This window comes from Vulpes lagopus, chromosome 8, assembly GCF_018345385.1.
Source record: "Vulpes lagopus strain Blue_001 chromosome 8, ASM1834538v1, whole genome shotgun sequence".
NCBI lineage: Eukaryota > Metazoa > Chordata > Mammalia > Carnivora > Canidae > Vulpes > Vulpes lagopus.
In genome coordinates this window covers 1,865,434-1,882,131 of record NC_054831.1, presented here as the reverse complement: position 1 = coordinate 1,882,131, position 16,698 = coordinate 1,865,434, and the positions used below count along the sequence as shown (strand labels likewise).

General features: G+C 59.9%; 1 protein-coding gene across 7 annotated transcripts in view; it reads right to left on the bottom strand.

Annotated features, from left to right (window-relative positions):
* HDAC4 (histone deacetylase 4) overlaps positions 1–16,698 on the bottom strand; it is a 271,373-nt gene that overhangs the window by 194,142 nt on the left and 60,533 nt on the right. For 3 of the 7 annotated variants that reach the window (XM_041767842.1, XM_041767844.1, XM_041767843.1), the window contains exon 1: positions 4,947–5,166. The exons of the other annotated variants lie outside the window; for them this stretch is intronic. In XM_041767842.1, the coding sequence (XP_041623776.1) occupies positions 4,947–5,151 (205 nt within the window). In that variant the 5' untranslated portion in view covers positions 5,152–5,166. Of the gene's footprint in view, positions 1–4,946; positions 5,167–16,698 lie in introns of those variants that run through there. 7 annotated transcript variants of the gene reach the window in all.

Below are 16,698 nucleotides of genomic sequence, written 5' to 3'. Positions count from 1 at the left end.
CGCTCCTCGTTCTTAGAAAGAAGCTTCGGCAGCTGTGTTTTCTGCACAGACAAGGGGTGCTGCGCTCACCCACAGCCCCTGGGGAGGCCCGAGCCCAGGACCTTTGGTGGGGGGCTCTGGAACCCCCGCGATGCCCGAGGTCCCCTCCCTGGGGTCCCTGTCAGTGTTCAGCCTCGAGGTCCCCAGCTCCCGCCCCGTCGAGCACCGACTAAGGATGCCCCCCTCTGTGACCAGTGGCCCCCTCAGGCCCTCCGCGCCGCCCCCCTCCCCGGGTCCCCTGAGCTCGCAGCCCAGCTCCCACATCAGGGGCCTGCATCTCCACCCCAGCCTCCCCACCCAGGCCTGCCGACCTCAGGTGCTCAACCCTCACACATCCTTGGAACGAATGCTGCAAATGTGCAAGGCGGAGCCAGGAAGCCCTCGATCCACGAGGCCCTGGGTGGGCGTGGACGGGCCCGCGCCTGGTGCAAGAGGGCTCACTACCTGCCTGAGGGTCGAGTGGGGTGCACCGTGCAGTCACCGGGCGGTGGTGAGGCAGGGACGCTAGGTGAGGGCAGGTGTTCTTCCGTTATTAGTAACGTGTAAAGCACAGTCGCACGCCAGGCCCAGCCGAACTCCCAAGGCTTCTGGGAGTCACGGTGGAAGGCACATCACAGCGTACATGAAAACGTCCTAAACGCTCAGTGTGTCAAAATAAATAGTTTAAGTCTGTTTAAACTTCTTGCTCCTTCAAAAGACCTGCTGCTTCAAAAGGAGATCCGGGCCTGAGGGAAAGTTCCGCGCAGACGGCGATGTTCCCCTGGGCCGGCTCGTAAACACCGAAAACACCGAAAACACCGCTGCCTTCCGCTAAGAGCCCCGGGGGGCAGGAGCCCAGCCGCCCCGCTGTCCCCTCGCGTCTGCAGACGCTGCTCGTCCCCGTTTCCCAGCCTGTTCAGTGGGGATTGGGAATGACGCTGTACAGACGACGCGTATTTTCAAGTGGAAAAATAGGATTCTGCCTATGGTCTTCTAGAGCTGGGGGGGGGGGGTGGGAGAGGGAGAGGGAAAGGGAGGGGGGAGAGGGAGAGGGAAAGGGAGGGGGGAGAGGAGGGAGAGGGAAGAGAAGGGAGAGGGAGGGAGGGAGAGGGAAGGGAGACGGAGGGGAGAGGGGAGGGAGAGGGAAGGGAAAGGGAAGGGAAGGAAAATGATTTGGGGCCCAGGTCTTCACGGTGGCACACAGGGCCCAGCCAAAGGCATCGGTGAGGTCCACACAGTCTGGACGACACCCTTTCCTGGGTCACTCAGGGAGTCTAGCACTTTCTGGGTCCCCGAAGGCTCAGCGGGTGTTTCTCTAACCCAAGTATAGGTGAGAAATCAATTAGAATAGCACAAATACAGCCACATTCATCTTACTTGTTTCATGTTTATTTTGCGGTGCTCCCCAGCTACAGGGACAGTGACCCAGGGGTAAGCTTTCACGCACGCTGGTGGCCCACGGGTTCCTCAACGAGGCGGCAGGTGCACCGGCAGCTGATGTGAGGAGTCTGCGTGGCAGGCCTCTATGCTCAGTGCATTCTCTGGACGGTGACAGGGACCCCGCTCACTCCTGCAGCTTTGAGAAGCCTGGTTCAGTGAGCGCTGGGGGTCTGCACCCCCTTTCCTGGGGAGCCCGGGGCTCCTGAAGGCCGTGCCACGGGCGTCCTCCCCAGGCCCTAAAAGCTGATGGCAGGACAGCCCGCTCCTGCCCCGTCCTTTGTGGAAGCCACTCTGCGAGAGAGCCCGGAGAGGGGCAAAGGGCTTGTTTTTTCTTTATCCTTTTTTGTATTTTTGCATATATAACGCTATTTCTGCATGAATTGTTTTCAAAGAGAAAGCCAAAATAAGTTCTACAAGTTTCCAGATTTGTAGGCAGGATAAATAAGAACTCGGTTTGGTTTTCAATCATGCTCAAATTATTTGCATATGTGCAGCTTAGTTTCATTTAGTTACTAAATTCCAGCCATCCCTAGACTAATGGACCAATGAAACTTGCATTTCAAATTTAAATGTATTTACACACAGACACACACACAAAGTGCACACGCCAGTTAATCTGCACAGACAAGTCCCTAACAAACACTTCTCCGAAGCCCCATTACCTAAACACATTTGGGAACACAGCTGTCGCTGCCCTCACAGGCCATGAATCTGAACGACGTCCAGGATGGCCAGGCAGGCAGCAAACACAGACAAGTATCGGGTTCCCGGTCTTTCAGATGATAGGGAACCGGCACTGCGGGGACAGGCGGAGGCACGGTCATTTCCCCACAGAAGGAATTACCCTTGCTCCCCGACTGCCCGCAGGACAGAATCATCCCACTTAAACAACCAGCGGAGGGTCCAAGATCTCGACGACGCCCCCATCGGCCTTGCTTCTGGAAAGTGACGATGGATCTGGGTTCACAGGTGCCGGGCTCTTCCCCGGTGGTCCGTTCTCTGAAGAAATCCCCAATGTCTGCTGTTTTCCTGACACTTCCCATCTCCTCCTACACTTAGAAGGCAGGCAAGGCCCAGCCCCGCAGGACTCTCGGGGCCCGACGGTCGGATGCAGGCCGCTGACCCGAGGCCAAAGGTCAGTGATGGGGACCGAGGACAAGGAGGCCCTCGGAGTCACTGGCTGAGGCGGCGGACGCCTGCTCCCGGGCCAACACCGGTCTGGGCCCCTCACGCAGCCGGACCAGCAGTGCCCTGACCACACTCCACCTCACGGCCTCGGTCCCCACGCAAAAACACACACACGTAAGTAGGACAAGATGCTCTTCATTTAAAACAAGCCATCGGACATCTGCTCAACGACAGGGCTGGCCACCCGGGGCAGGGTCCCCAGCACAGCCCGCCAGAGGGCAGGACCTAGGCCCTCAAGCACGGACACTGCCTGGCCCCAGCACCCACCTGGCTTGCACGGTGACCGGGGGATGCGGTGCGGGGACGGTAAGAGCAAACACAGGACCCCCACCCCCGGGTACCCCAGACACTGGCCGCTGACCCTCATCTTGTTTCCTACCCAGCCCCACACCATGCAGGGACTATTCAAAGAGAACCTTCTGGAAAGTGCTTCTGAGATGCATGGGGCGTTTGGGGGTGCACGAGGAGGGCCTGAACCCCGTGCCCCCTCCTGCTCCGCCGCCCTAAGGAGCTATGCACCCCCCGCCCGGCAGGACAGGGAGCCGCAGGGCCCACGGGAGCAGTACCGGCTGTGCTCCTCACGCTCATCTTCTGGCCTCACACCCTCCAGGGGCCGCGCTGCCAGCAAGATCCTTCTCAGGCCGTGTCCATGCACGCTTTGCCTTCTTAATGGCATCAGGTGCCCGGAAGGGTCTGGAAACCTGACACGAGGGAGGACAAGAGCCCTGGGCACACAGCCTGGTACCCGGAGTGGGCTCCGTGCCCCAGCAGCTGTCTGTGTGGGTGGGGTCCAAGCCCAAGACCCTTAGACAAACATGGGCTGTTTGTAGAAGCACGAAGAAGGGGTTATACCTAGAAACAAAGCACCTCAGAGCATGAGACGAGACAAGACGTGACTGCGGCCTCCCTGTGATGCCCCACGGCCCCTGCTGGGACCCGGTGGGACGGTCGTCTGGCAGCCGGACCAGCCAGAGGCCCTGGGGCTCTGCATGGTGCCAGCAGCCCCGCACTTGCCTGGAAAACGGGGGCCCACCGCGTCACCAGCTCTCACGGCCCACCGTGGATCCTAAACACGGCTTTCTAAACGGTCAAAGGACAACTCCTGTCTGAGAAAATGATTTTAGGAAAAGTTCTACTTACTTGGATAATTTTCTGACAACCATGCTTAGTCTTCCAAATGCCACTAGGTGGGTTTTTTTTTTCAAGTTCTCTTTTTGGACAATCATAACGGAATAAAGCTACTGGAGTGTTTTACGTTTTCTCCTAGGACCAGGGGTTGAGGAACGGCACACAATCTCACTGTCAGGGTGAGGGTCGGCCCCGGCCTCTGACGTTCCTGCACAAACTGAAGACCGAGGCCCACGAGCATCAGGCGGCGAAGGCCCCGCATCCCCCCGGAAGAGAAGGCCACAGCCAAGAGCTGGAAAGAGCCAGAGACGTCCTGTCTCCTGGGGCCTTGCCCAACTGACCCCGGGCACAGCATCCACCCTCCCTGGGCTGTTTCCTCACAGTGAAATGGGGTCATGAAAGCACCTACTTTCATAGGTGTGCTTTAAGGATCACGTAGGAGATTTCACTCACACGCTTAGCACTGGCCTAGCATCCAGGGAGCAGTCCATGAATACCGGCCATCGTTTCAGAGATGAGAAAGTGAGAACCCGGCGGGAAGGTTCACGCTGGGGACTAGAAGGAACCACAGACCTGGCTCTGCCTCCCTGAGCTGGGTCCCTGGAACCCAGGATGTCGGGATGACCCTCAGCACAGCCGTTCCTAACAAGAACCTAATTCCGCGAGGCTTTAAAGCAACCCAGGGGTGACAGACGCTAGCCAAGATTCCTAGGTTTTGTTTCCAGAGGGTCTTCTTAGCAAAGTGCCGAACCTCCAGATCTCTCTGGAAGATCAGCCTACGAATGGAAAATAATGGTAAAGGAGGGATTTTCGGTTTTTAGACAAAAGTGAAACATGCACCCACCGTCCTGACGGCTGTCGCTGCCCGAGAGGGAGGCACTCTGTGTCAGGGCAAAGACCGGCGCTCGTGGCACCTGGGCAGAGAGCGCAGGTGACGGGGACTCCCGCGTCCCAGGAGAGGTCGGCGGCGCCCCGCGCTGGGCACAGGGGCTGGTGGGGGTTCCCGGTGCCCACGGCGCTATCTGCGGGCGGCGCACGTGCCCCAGCCCCTTGCCTGGCGCACCGCGGACCCCCTTACACCCCACACGCAGAGCACGGAGGCCGGGGAGGAGGCGGCAGACAGACCCCGGCTAGCAGGTCACTAGGCCACACAGAGCCACCTCCGCACTTACGTAACAGGGCGCAGAAAATCCCGTGCAGTTTCCCAGGAGAGCGGATGGCACTGGATCGGGGTCTCCCCGTCAGCCAAGGCTTTGGTTGGGTCCCGGCGCCCCCCCGGAGCCCGTCGTCCCGGGGCCGTGGGCCTGGAACGGAGGAGAGTGGAGCCAGGCCCTGCCGGCGCCCACTGATGAGGACTGCGTGGCCCCGCCCCGACATCTGGTTTCTATTTCATCCCCGTGTTGTCACATTACATAACAAGCAGATGCTGCGCGGGGTCACCGCAGCCTCAAGGCTCCCGACTCCCAGGGAATGGCCAGGACACGGGCTCGGGGCGGCGACAGGCCGGGGGCAGCGGCGCTTGACCGGGGCGCTCACAGCGAACGCCCCCGAGGCGAGACCCGGACGCCGACTGCTCCCCCCTGACCCCCGCTCAGCTCCGCTCCCAACTCCTTCCCGTTCCACGTGCAACTGCGAGCAAGGCGGGCGTCTCTGCGGCCGGGGTCCGTCTCCCAGACCTCAGCCCCGGAGAGGTAGAGGACGGAGGCTCCGGAGGGCCCCAGCAGCGAGGGTGGAGCGGGGCCCCTGGGCGGAGACGCACGTCAGGCACGCGGAGGGACGGCCTCAGAGCAAGGGTGCCAGGGCTCCGGAGCCCCCGGGGATGCTATGCTCCCGCCCCCCCCCCCCCCCCGTGAGCCTGGGAAGCAGCAGCGGTTCTTACTAAGGAAACGCACCACGCGCACCACGCACACCCCGGCGGCCGAGGCTGTGACGGCGGCAGGCGAGGGAGGCGCCCCTCGCAGGAGCCTGCTCCACAGCGGCCCCCCAGGGCTGCCATCTGCCATCCGAACCCACCCGAACCGACAGGCGGGCCAGCGTCAAGTACAAGGGTGCCAGGGACACAGAGTTTCCCATGGTCACGTGGACTAGCCCGTCAGCTTTGGGCAAGAAGGAGGAGTCCCCACGGCAGAGGCCCCCACCTGGCAGTCGGGCATCCAGGGGGCTCCGTGCGGGGCAGACATCTCACCACCAAGCCGCAGGGAGTCTCCTGGGCTGAGCGGTCAGGGCAACCACCCGCCTCCAGGTGAACCACCCTGCACGAGCTCTAACCACCAAGCCGCAGAACCGTCCTCGGCTGAGCGGCCCAGGGCGATCACTGGCCCCCTGGTAAACCACTCTGCACAAGGGGAAGTGAGAATTTAAAATTTTCTCTTATGAATACACAGAAGCGGCTGAGGCTGATTTGACTGGCGAGAACTGCAGTGGGCCCCTGGCCCCGGCAGAAGCCCCCAGCACTACCCCGTGTCTGCCATCTGGCCCGGGCCTGGTCCAGCGCCCCGCAGGGAGCAGCGCGCAAACTTGGAAGGACGGCAGTGGCGTCCAACGGACTCCAGATCCTGCCCTCCTCGCTGCACCAGGGGCAGCAGACACCTGCTGGGGGAGAGCTATTTCAAGCGCAACACTTAACTGGCAAGCGGCACAGTTCAGCCCCAAGGGCGTGCAATGTCACGGAGGACCCGAGGCTGCTGCCGCGGGAAGGCCTGGCGACGCTAAGGCAGGTTCCTTGAGCCCCGGAGGAAAACAGGCTCAGAACTTCAGGCAGGAAAAAAAAAAAAAAAAAAAGAACTTCAGGCAGGAAAAAACATCACAGGGCAGCACCCGCACCTTGCCAGGCAGGGCCGACTCTGCCCCCCACCCCACCCCCAGTTTGGAAAGGCACTGCCTCCAAAGGGGAGAAGCAAACAGGGGCCCCAGGCAAAAAGCAGGGCCTTAGCCCCTGACGTCAGGGAGCAGACCAGACCATGTGCACGAGCGTCAGGAGTGCAGAGCAGAGCACAGAGGCTGCAGAGGACATCCTGGAGGCCTACGTGGTGACGGCCACACCCCCGGCTACCTGGGAGGGTCTCCTGGAGGAAGCCCTGGGAATACGTGTTTTCCTAACCTGAGGGCTAGGGGGGTGGGGGTCCCCACCTAGTGCACAGCGGGGCTGGCTCTCTTGTGACATGGATCTGGTTACACAGGGTCAAAGGGAACAGAGAAGGGATCCCTGGGTGGCGCAGCGGTTTGGCACCTGCCTTTGGCCCAGGGCGTGATCCTGGAGACCCAGGATCGAATCCCATGTGAGGCTCCTGGTGCATGGAGCCTGCTTCTCCCTCTGCCCGTGTCTCTGCCTCTCTCTGTCTCCCTGTGTGACTATCATTCATAAATAAATAAATAAAAAATAAAAAATAAAAAATAAAAAATAAATAAATAAATAAATAAATGAACAGAGAAGAGCCCATTCACGCCAGCAAGGGAGGCCAGGCCTGGGTCACTGTGCGCAAAGCGGAAGCCCCTGAAACACAGCTTTCCCCAAAACAGACACACGGCAAACTGCTTTGATGGGACCCCTGAATCACTGCTGCCCCGCTGCAGGGGAACCATGTCCAAAGCCACTGCCAGGCCATGGCCGCTGGACAGTCAAGAACACCCTTGCCTTTAACCTGCCCGCGCCGCGTTCCTGGGCCAACGTGCTGCCATACGCTAAGAAAGGCCTACGAGCGAGCACTCAGTGGGTACCCAGAGCTGTCGGACACAGGGAGGTCTTTTCAACCACTTCCCACTTCACTCAAAACTAAAGCCACAGTGTGGGAGCAATGATGGGCCAGAGCAGCACAGCCTGCTTCCCATCCGGCCCCCCCCAGGCTCCCCACCTGCCTCTGCTTCCCCTTCTGTCCTGCGGCGGCCCCTCCCTGCTGAGCAGGCAAGGCAGGGTCTGCATGTTAGCAGGTGCCATGGCCACAGACACGTTCCTCCCCTCCCCTGTCGCCTACTTCAGGTTCAGATCCGTTGTCTGATTCAGTAAAGTCTGGGCTCCTCTGGTCGCCAAGGATGAAGGCCATACCTGTACCTGCGTGAGCAGTAAAGATTGGGCGGAAAGCCCCTGGGGCAGCTCCCAGAAACCAGAGAAACCCTGGCCCTCTCATGAAAGTCGGGTGCGAGGCAGCCCTGGAGCCTCGGGGACCAGTGCCACCGACGGTCCAAGGTCGTGGACTGCAGCCCCGCCGGCCTGCCCACCTCTCTCTTCCTGTTTGCAAACTGAGCACAGCAGCTCCCAGGCCCATGTCCCCCGTTCAGCCACCAGACACCAAGGGGCCTCCTGCCCCGGCTCCAATCTGAAAGACTCCCAGGGAAGGGCGCTGCCGCTGGTATTCCCACCTAAGACCACACTTTCCTTGGGGTTGGGAACTACATTGCCTATAAAAATAGAGGGAAAAAAAAATTTTTTTTAGTAACTAAAGAGAGAAGCAGCCAGTACCCACTAGAGGCTGTGCAGCCGCCGAGCCTGCCTTGACAACACGAGACAGGGAGCTGGCCTGAGCCCGCGGGCCAGGTCCCCAGGAAAAGCTGCCATGGCCACTCCGGGGGCTGAGCCTGAGCAGGGCCGCCCGGCAGGGCCCGGGAACTCAGGACAAAGGCGACAATCACTGGTATTCCCCTCCGTTTTTCCTTAAACAGCCACTAAGGGAATGAGTCCGTCAGGTCCCGTTACAAACCAATCCCATAATCCTCTCTGCATCCGCTGCCAATGGTGTTTGCCTACATGGACAGAGGAGCTCGCGGGCATGGGACGGCTGCCTGGCCCATCGTGCTTTCTGCCAGGACGAGCAGCCTTCGTCCTATCTCACAAAGAAGAAAACGAAGCTCCCAGAGTGTCCCAGCGCCTGGCCCCACCGGGGCTCCCCGCGCTCCTTAGCGCCGGACGCCCATCCTCGCGCTCAGCAGCCTTCACGGCACGTGAGCAGACGACCGGGGTCATCGGCTCACTTGTTCTGCTCCATGTCGCAACGTTCGGCCCTGGCAAAGCAGCCAGCCGGGCCGGTGCGGACTGTTGTGCCACATGCCACACAAATAGCAGGATGAAGCACCCTTAAGCCAGCGTCAGCTGTCTCCATCCACCGACACACAACACCGAGCATCTCGTTCTGCGCGTCCGGGAAGTGGAGGAGCCCGAGTGCTGCCAGCAGGTTGGAAATGACAGATTTGAGAAATGAAAGGACGCTGAATACCGAGGACTCTGTTGGAAGGCAGCCCCGCGCCGTGCGGCCAGGGACGGGCTCCGGGACCCTCTGCCAGGTGAGGGGCAGGGGGCAGCGTGGGGGCAGCGCGGCCCCTCCCCAGTCACACACGGCCACAGAAGCACTACTAGTCCATGTTTCTGTTTTAAACATTAAATGTATATTTTAAGCTGCATTTCACACGCAGTTCCCATGCTCGGCTCTAACAACTCCACAGCAGCTTGTCCCCAGGGTGACGCAGCAGGGGGACCTGCGGGCAAGGCCCACCCGATCCCAAGGCCCCTCCCGGGACTAAGGAGCTCGGGAAGGATTACTTGACACGCTCCCCAAGAGCAGAGATCCCGTGGGCCCCTCTGGCAGTAACATCATGTGCTGGGGAGAGAGAATACTGCTCCACAGAAGTCTCCACAAAAAACCCAAAGTCACAAAAATCACAACCAGACGGTCTCAGTTTAGACTTAAGGGATCCCAACAGGAGGGTAAAGTCATCATCATCAGTCAATGGAAAGGCACCGGGCGCAATGCATGCTCACTCCTGGACCTCCAAGGGCGGGGACGGGTCGCCACCCTGGGCTGGGGCAGTGGCCTGGGGGGCGGCGGGGACGCTGCCCACCTAAGCCACCGCAGTGCCCTCACCATGCCCTCTGCCCTGCGCTCCAGGTCCCCGAGGGCCAACGAGAGACGCCACCATCCCTGCCCCACACAGCCGGTGAGGAGCCACGCGAGCCCCGCTCCCGACGGCGCGTAACCTGCGAGGAACACGGCCCCGCGCGAGCACCTCCACCTGCGGCCGCCGAGGGGTCAGTGTGCAGGTGCACACACACGGGCACACACGTGCGCACCCACACACATGCACACACGATTCTACATTCTCCCCTTCCTTCCTCCGTTATTTGAAAGAAGGCCAAGGCCAGATAATAAAAAGTCTTCCCTATCGCCCTCCATTCTAAAGCAAACACTCGACTGTTATTTACAGTTTTGTTCAGAAAAATGAACCACTGCACTGCTACAGAGGAAGCCAAATTCAGGCTTTTCCTTGCGTGTCCAACTAAATTAAAACTCTCATATCTGCCTTCCATAAAAATGAGCACAGTCGCTGGAACAAGGACCTCGGCGCTGTTGCCAGCGCGGCCCAGGGAAGTGCCACTCATCTCTCTGCAACCGTCCTTCGGGGAGCTCACCCGGCACCCGGCACCGCAGCACAGACGACGGGAATCTGTGGCCTGCCTGTCCACGCTGGCCCCACGGACACGGCCTGGCAAAATGGACAGAGCTTCGGCAGAAGGCAGGGCCCCCGGTCCGAGGCCCACGGCCGGCACGGGCAGGTGGCCTGAGGCAAAGCGCCCTCCTTGCGGGCCTCGTCTACATGATGAATCCTGGTCCTGCCAGGACAATTGCAATCATGGCTGGCAAGTGTCTCTGCATCTCTGTGTCCTCGCACTGGCCAGGGCACGCATTCGTGGTCGGTGTGGCTGCGGGGCAAGGAGCCGAGGAGGGCACATCCCGGGAAGACAACTCGGGTGGCCTCGCCCGGCACACGCCGGGTGCCCACGGACTGAGGCAGAAGCCGGTGTACGAAGCTCCCTCGCCAGGCCCGACCGCTGTGCGTGGGCCCGGGAAGGCGAGGGGAGGGAGGCCGGACACGCCGCAGGCTCCTTGCCCGCTCCCCAGCTCCTCCTCCGACCGGCACCCAGGGGTGCTCGGCAGCACGGTCTGGCTTCTGCTCGCACTCACGTCATAGTTTTAAACATACTCTTAATGGGCAGTACCAGCAGTCCTCGGCGGGACCAGCGACACAGGACCGGCAGGGAGTCACCTCAGCAGTGTGGAAACGAGGGCTCAGAGCAGAGCCCGAGAGCCAGCCGTGCTCCAGGAGCGTCCTCTGGAGGCCGAAGGACAGGCATAGACCCTGGCCCGCTCTTCACGTCGGGCAGCGCAGTCAGGAACCATCAAGGTCTTCCTCGTCACTTAGCAGATGTGACTGGGCAGGCCTCCGCATCCCCAGGCCAGCCGCCTGACGTCATGGGAGACGAGGTTCGCTCCTCGTGAAAATAAGCGTCCTCAGAAGAAAGCCGAGCGGCCCAGAGAAGCCTGTGAGTCTGGCAACGCGGCATAAGTGTTTAGATCCTTCTAGCACAGCCGAGCTGTCACGGGAGTGAGGAACCCTTGGCGGGCAGGACCTCACCCCATCCTGAGGCTGCCACCTGACTCGGGTCCCCGCTAAAGACCGGGAGACCAAGCCGGGGGCTGAGCAGGAGGGGATGGGGCCATGGACCCCCAGGGAGGCTGGAAACCTCCCCGCCGAAGGGACGCACCCAGGAGCCCTGACACCGCGGGGAGGGCAAATCAAGAGACACGACTACCCCGGGGTCCACGACACAGACACCTGGCAGGGCTTTGGGGGAGAATCCGACAACCTCCGACACCTGACACAGACACCAGGGCAGATGCATCTGGAAGTGCATCCCAGGTGACGCTGCCCAGGCCTGCGCCGCTCCGCACCAGGCAGACACAGACACGCATCGCCCCTGGATGGGCGTGTTCCCAACCCCCAAGAACATCGGTACAACAGTACGAGGCATAAAGTCACAATCTAAAATCAAACGCAGGGGAATGGCCCAGGGAGTGGAGGTCAGGCCGGGGCAGACTCCAATTACAGGAAAATCTGATCTGACCACAAACTGCATCTCAACACCAGGCGTGAAGAAACAAACAGGGTCATCCAGGGAGCGAGTGGCTGTCGGGGACTGTCACTCAGCAGCTGAGCAGCCCCGGATCCCGTAACCTCTCTCTGCCGCGGTTTCCACCTGCCAAAGAGGGGCCGTAAGAGCCCGAAGCTCCACCGGAGGGGCGCGCAGGGGGAGACTGAGACTGGGTGCCACCTGTCCTCACTAACATCAAAAACAGTCAGTCAGGCACGTCAGAAAATGACCCAAATACAGCTTGTAAGGAAAAAAAACGGTTAATGATTAAAATTAAAAACTAAATGAGTAAGTTGAGTAATCCATCGGCTATGGCCGGAGAGAGAACTGGAGAACCGTACAATAGCGCGGAGGAGATAACCAGGAGGGGGACACAAAGACACGAGGGAGAGGTACGCACCGCTGGGGACCGCAGGGCAGGGGGAGGCCAGCCCAAGGGCCGCGACGGGACAGACGTGCACCAGGTGTGGGAGGGCCACACGCTTCCAGCCGGACCGTAAAACAGCCCGGGAGCCGCCGTGCTTGAGGCAGCGGAGGACGGACACACGGACAGGCAGACCGGCCAGCGCGGCACAGGTGGCGTCTGGACCGCTCGCTGTTTAACCGATGGTGCTGGGGCCCCTGGGGAGCCACCTCCCCCTAGAGATACAACTAGGTCCACACCTCACACGCACGCGCGTATCAATGCCTCTCGGACCAGGGACCTGCCATAAAAAGTGAATAACACAAGCCCCAGAACAAGACGTGGGGGTTCCCCCAAGCAGGGAACAGAGGAAAGCTTTCCCGTTGCAACTCAAGAGCCAGAGGCAGAGAAGAAGAGGAAGGGGAAGGGGAGGGGGAGGGGGAGGGGGAGGAAGAAGAAGAAATTGGTAAACGTGAACCGTGCCGGGGTGGGGTCGGGGCGTGCTTTTACATGGCAAAGGAGCACCACGAAGATTTCAAAATCCAGTGGACAGATTAGGGGAAAGTATCTGCAATCTACCTCCCAGATAAAGTCTCAAATTCCTCATGTATTAAAAGTGCTTAAAAATTGTGGGAACGATGAGCAGAATCCAGATAGAAAACCAGGCCAAAGGCGTCGGGAGAGAAAGAGGCCTTCACACGGACATTCCGTTCCTTATCTGTCAGATTGGCAAGAAGTAACACCCTTTGCTCTGCAAACCGTGTGGGAAGAGGCGCGGCGCGGCGGGCGGGGCACGGGACCGCAAACCGGTGCAGGCTTCCTACCGGCACGTTGTGCAAAATCGAACCCAAGGATGCGTCTGCTCATCTTCTGTGGACATCCGCCCGCAGGGGCAGCCTGGAGGTGCAGGTCCAGCGGAGGCAGCACGTGCGCACACGCTCGTTCCCGGGCAGCGCAGGCCGGGGGCTCCGTGGGGGGCGGCAGGGCTCCGGGGCCGCTCCGGTGTGCGACAGCACGTGCAAGAGCGCTACCTGTGATGCTCCTCGGGTGCAACACGGAATCCAAAATAAAGTACGTGTGTTTGCTCTTCTCTCCTTGAGGGCGGAGCTGGGGGCAGGCGGCCCCGGGGGAAGCCGGGCCACGCGGGGGCCCCACGCCTCTCAGTCCCGTTTCTCACCCACCACTGGCTGCAGGGACGGCACGGCACTCCCGTCTCACACACTCAGAAAGTGAAAATAAATAAAATAAAAAAGTATGAAGAGAGGGACAAACTGAAATGCAAACAAACAAATGAACCAAACCACATTTGAAGTGAGTAACACAACCGCGGAGGCCAGGACGGGGCGCGACGAGTGACCCACGCAGCTCGAGACGCAGGGCTCGGGCCGTATTTCACGGCACGCACTGAACAAACACCCGACTCGGTGAGCGGCTTGCTCTCCCCTGGAGGCACAGATTGAGGAATTCTTTCGGAGCCTATTCTGGGATTAAATCAGCAAGGACGGAGACTAGGGAAACAGGGAGGGAGGGTTCTCACTGTGGGAGGAGGGGTGACACTACGGGAAAGAGGGGGTCACCGGGCCTTGTGGAGCCACACTGCAGGTAGAAGTGGTGGCCTTGGCTCTACGGATCACGGGGACCCACCTGGGGGGAGGGTGTGCGTGGGCGTGGGCTCTGCGGGTCACGGGGACCCACCTGGGTGGGAGGTTGTGCATGGGCTCCATGGGTCATGGGGACCCACATGGGTGGGAGGGTATGTGTGTGTGCGTGGGCTCTGCGGGTCACGGGGACCCACCTGGGTGGGAGGGTGTGCATAGGCGTGGGCTCTGCGGGTCACGGGGACCCACCTGGGTGGGAGGCCGTGTGTGGGTGTCCCTGCACGCGTGTCCACCTGCCAGCGTGGCCTGCTCACAGCCAGGGACGAGGTCGGCACAGCCTGCGGGCAGAGCTGGCTTTCCAAATGCTGGTCCTGAGAACAGAACTTGACAAAGACCCAGGGGAGGGCAGGGAGGGCCCACGGGAGGCCCGACTACTGTCCTGCATCGCGGAGAGCAGAGCGGGGCAGAGCAGGGCGCCAGTGCGCGGGGACCCGTGGGAGGGGCCGGCATGAAGGGGCCGCCATCGGGCAAGCTTGGACCCTGTGGGCACCAGACCAAATCATGTTAAGGAAGAATCAGAACCCGGCTAATAAAATAAGAATCCATGGCTCCAAACTACTTTAGATAAATAAACAGAAAAGAAATAAATGAAGAAGAGAGGGAAGTCCTCAGTAGGAGAAAGCCAACCGCTGCACGTGGTGACAACTCGGCCACCGTCGCCACCACACCCGTGGCTGCTGAACCCGGGGCCACCGCCGTCACCCAGGGCGCTGAAGCCAGAGGTCAGGGCTTGGGGAGCAACACGGCATCTGCACCTCCCACAGCATCTGCCACAAGATTCTTATCGATGAAAAAGGAAAGGCTAACTTTCCAGGGGGAAGCCCGGCAGCAGCTCCTTACCCCAGTGGTCGGGTCAGCGTCCCCAGGAACGGGACGCCGGCCACCTGGAACCCGGCACAGGACGCACAGAGAACAGAGCATCGCTGTGGTGGCTCCAGCCCTGGGGGCGTCCCCGCACTCCGATCATGGACACTGCAACATCCCATGCTCGCTACAGCACGGCTGTCTGCATCTTCCAGAAGGTTCATGTCATGAAACACACAGAAGACCAAGAGGCTGGTCCGGAGGAGCCGAGGGGCCAAGGTTTTCTCCAGATGTAAGGCTTTATGAGGACAGTTGGCAAAATCGGATGAAAGCCTAGGATTTTATGACGCTGCTGCACCGTTGGTGGTTTTCTGAGTCTGATCACCGCGCCGCAGAGCTGCTGAGAGGCCGTCCTTGTTTCGGGGTCATACGTACTGGATGACATGGGGCAGAGCACCCAGACCAACATCCGAACGGTTCCCAAAAAAGTTATTAGTATAAATAAACATCTATAGCAGATCTTTGCACTATTCCTGTAACTTTCCCGTAAGTCCGAGATCACAGCACAAGTGGAAGTGAAGAGGAAAACCAGGAAGGGAAAGGATCGGCCGTGCACACGCTGAGCGGAGTACACACCGGAGCAGCCGCCTGGGACACACCGGCACGGCCACGCAGAGCCCACGCCGCTCGCCCCGACCCTGAGCCCCCTCCCCGCTGGGGCAGGGCGAGGCGGCCCCAGGACGCAGGCGGGATGCTCACCCGCCACGTGTGACGGCGGCTGCAAACAAGCTTCCACGGGAAAATGAACTCACTGTGAACGTTCAGAACGTTCAGCGGATTATCGTGAACAGGCATCAACAGCTACACGCACACGGAGGAGCCCAACACACGGGATGCCCTCCTCCACGTGTGGTCCACGACCTCGCAAAACTACAACCGTAGTGCGAGGAACGCGTTCGCGTGTGCGTGTTGAAGGCTGGGAAGGATGAGTGAGCACGTCCGGGCTCCGAGCACACCTGCCTCTGGGGGTCGCGGGGACCCTGTGCCCCCTCTACTCTCCTTCCTGAAAGGGGGCCCACGGGGCCTAATGGTGACGGGGTAAAACGCTTCAGGATCACAGTGAAAATTAACTGTGCGGGGAAACATCCAAAGAGAATGACAAAGTGGCTACGACAATGGCCGCTCACCACAAACACTGATCGTGGGCAGAGCAGCCACCAGCAGCCTCTGCCGGCGACACGGCCGGGTCCCCACGTGCGCAGAAGGAAGTGGGGTCGTCGGCGACGCTTCTGTCATCGCACATCTGGAGGTTCCTATCACCAAAACCATCTACTGGTTCTTGGGCTTTGCTAATAATTAGCGGCAAATATGAAACAGGTGGATCGTCGTCAGGGAGTCCTTTCGGCCAGAGTGAACCTATTTTGGCTTTGCACACCCTACGGACACGGCCGGCATGGCAAGCGACACCCGGGGAGGTGCCGGGCCCCCTGTCCACGTGAGCACGAGGCCTCCAGGGCTTCCCACCCGTGGAAAGCTGACTTCCACTTTCTCTAATCTCTAACCTATTCAGAAAAAAACTACATACTTCCTCCCATTTGGGGGATTTTTTAAAATTATGAACGTTGGAGGACTTATTAATCTGGTATTCTTCCCAAGCATTCTCCTGTACCCACGTGAACTCTGCAGTGACATCTGCGCCATAACCCTCGGTGTCAGCCGTACGCTGCGGTCTCGCCTTCTCTCCCCCACCGTTCTGCACAGGGGCCTACAGACCCGTTCAGAAGTAAAAATTACTTATAACCTTTGTTTACTTGTTGTTTCCAACAGGCTCTAGAATTAGGGCACTTCCACCACATAAAAAAAGGGTGACACTTGCAGAAGCTCAGAAGCCATCTCCAAGAGAGCCGACACCGGGTGAACTTTGAGAAGACACGGAGCGGTCAGCCCCTTAGGGAGCAGGTAATTCTAGGAAACACGCAGCTGGGACCAACAAGTCCCAGGTCCATACAAGCCCCTTAGGGAGCAGGTAATTCTAGGAAACATGCAGCTGGGACCAACAAGTCCCAGGTTCTCTTACCGACAACCGGCTCACGTTGCTTCTTAGCAGGGAAAGGAAGCTTCTCATCTGCGTCGGGTGCAGA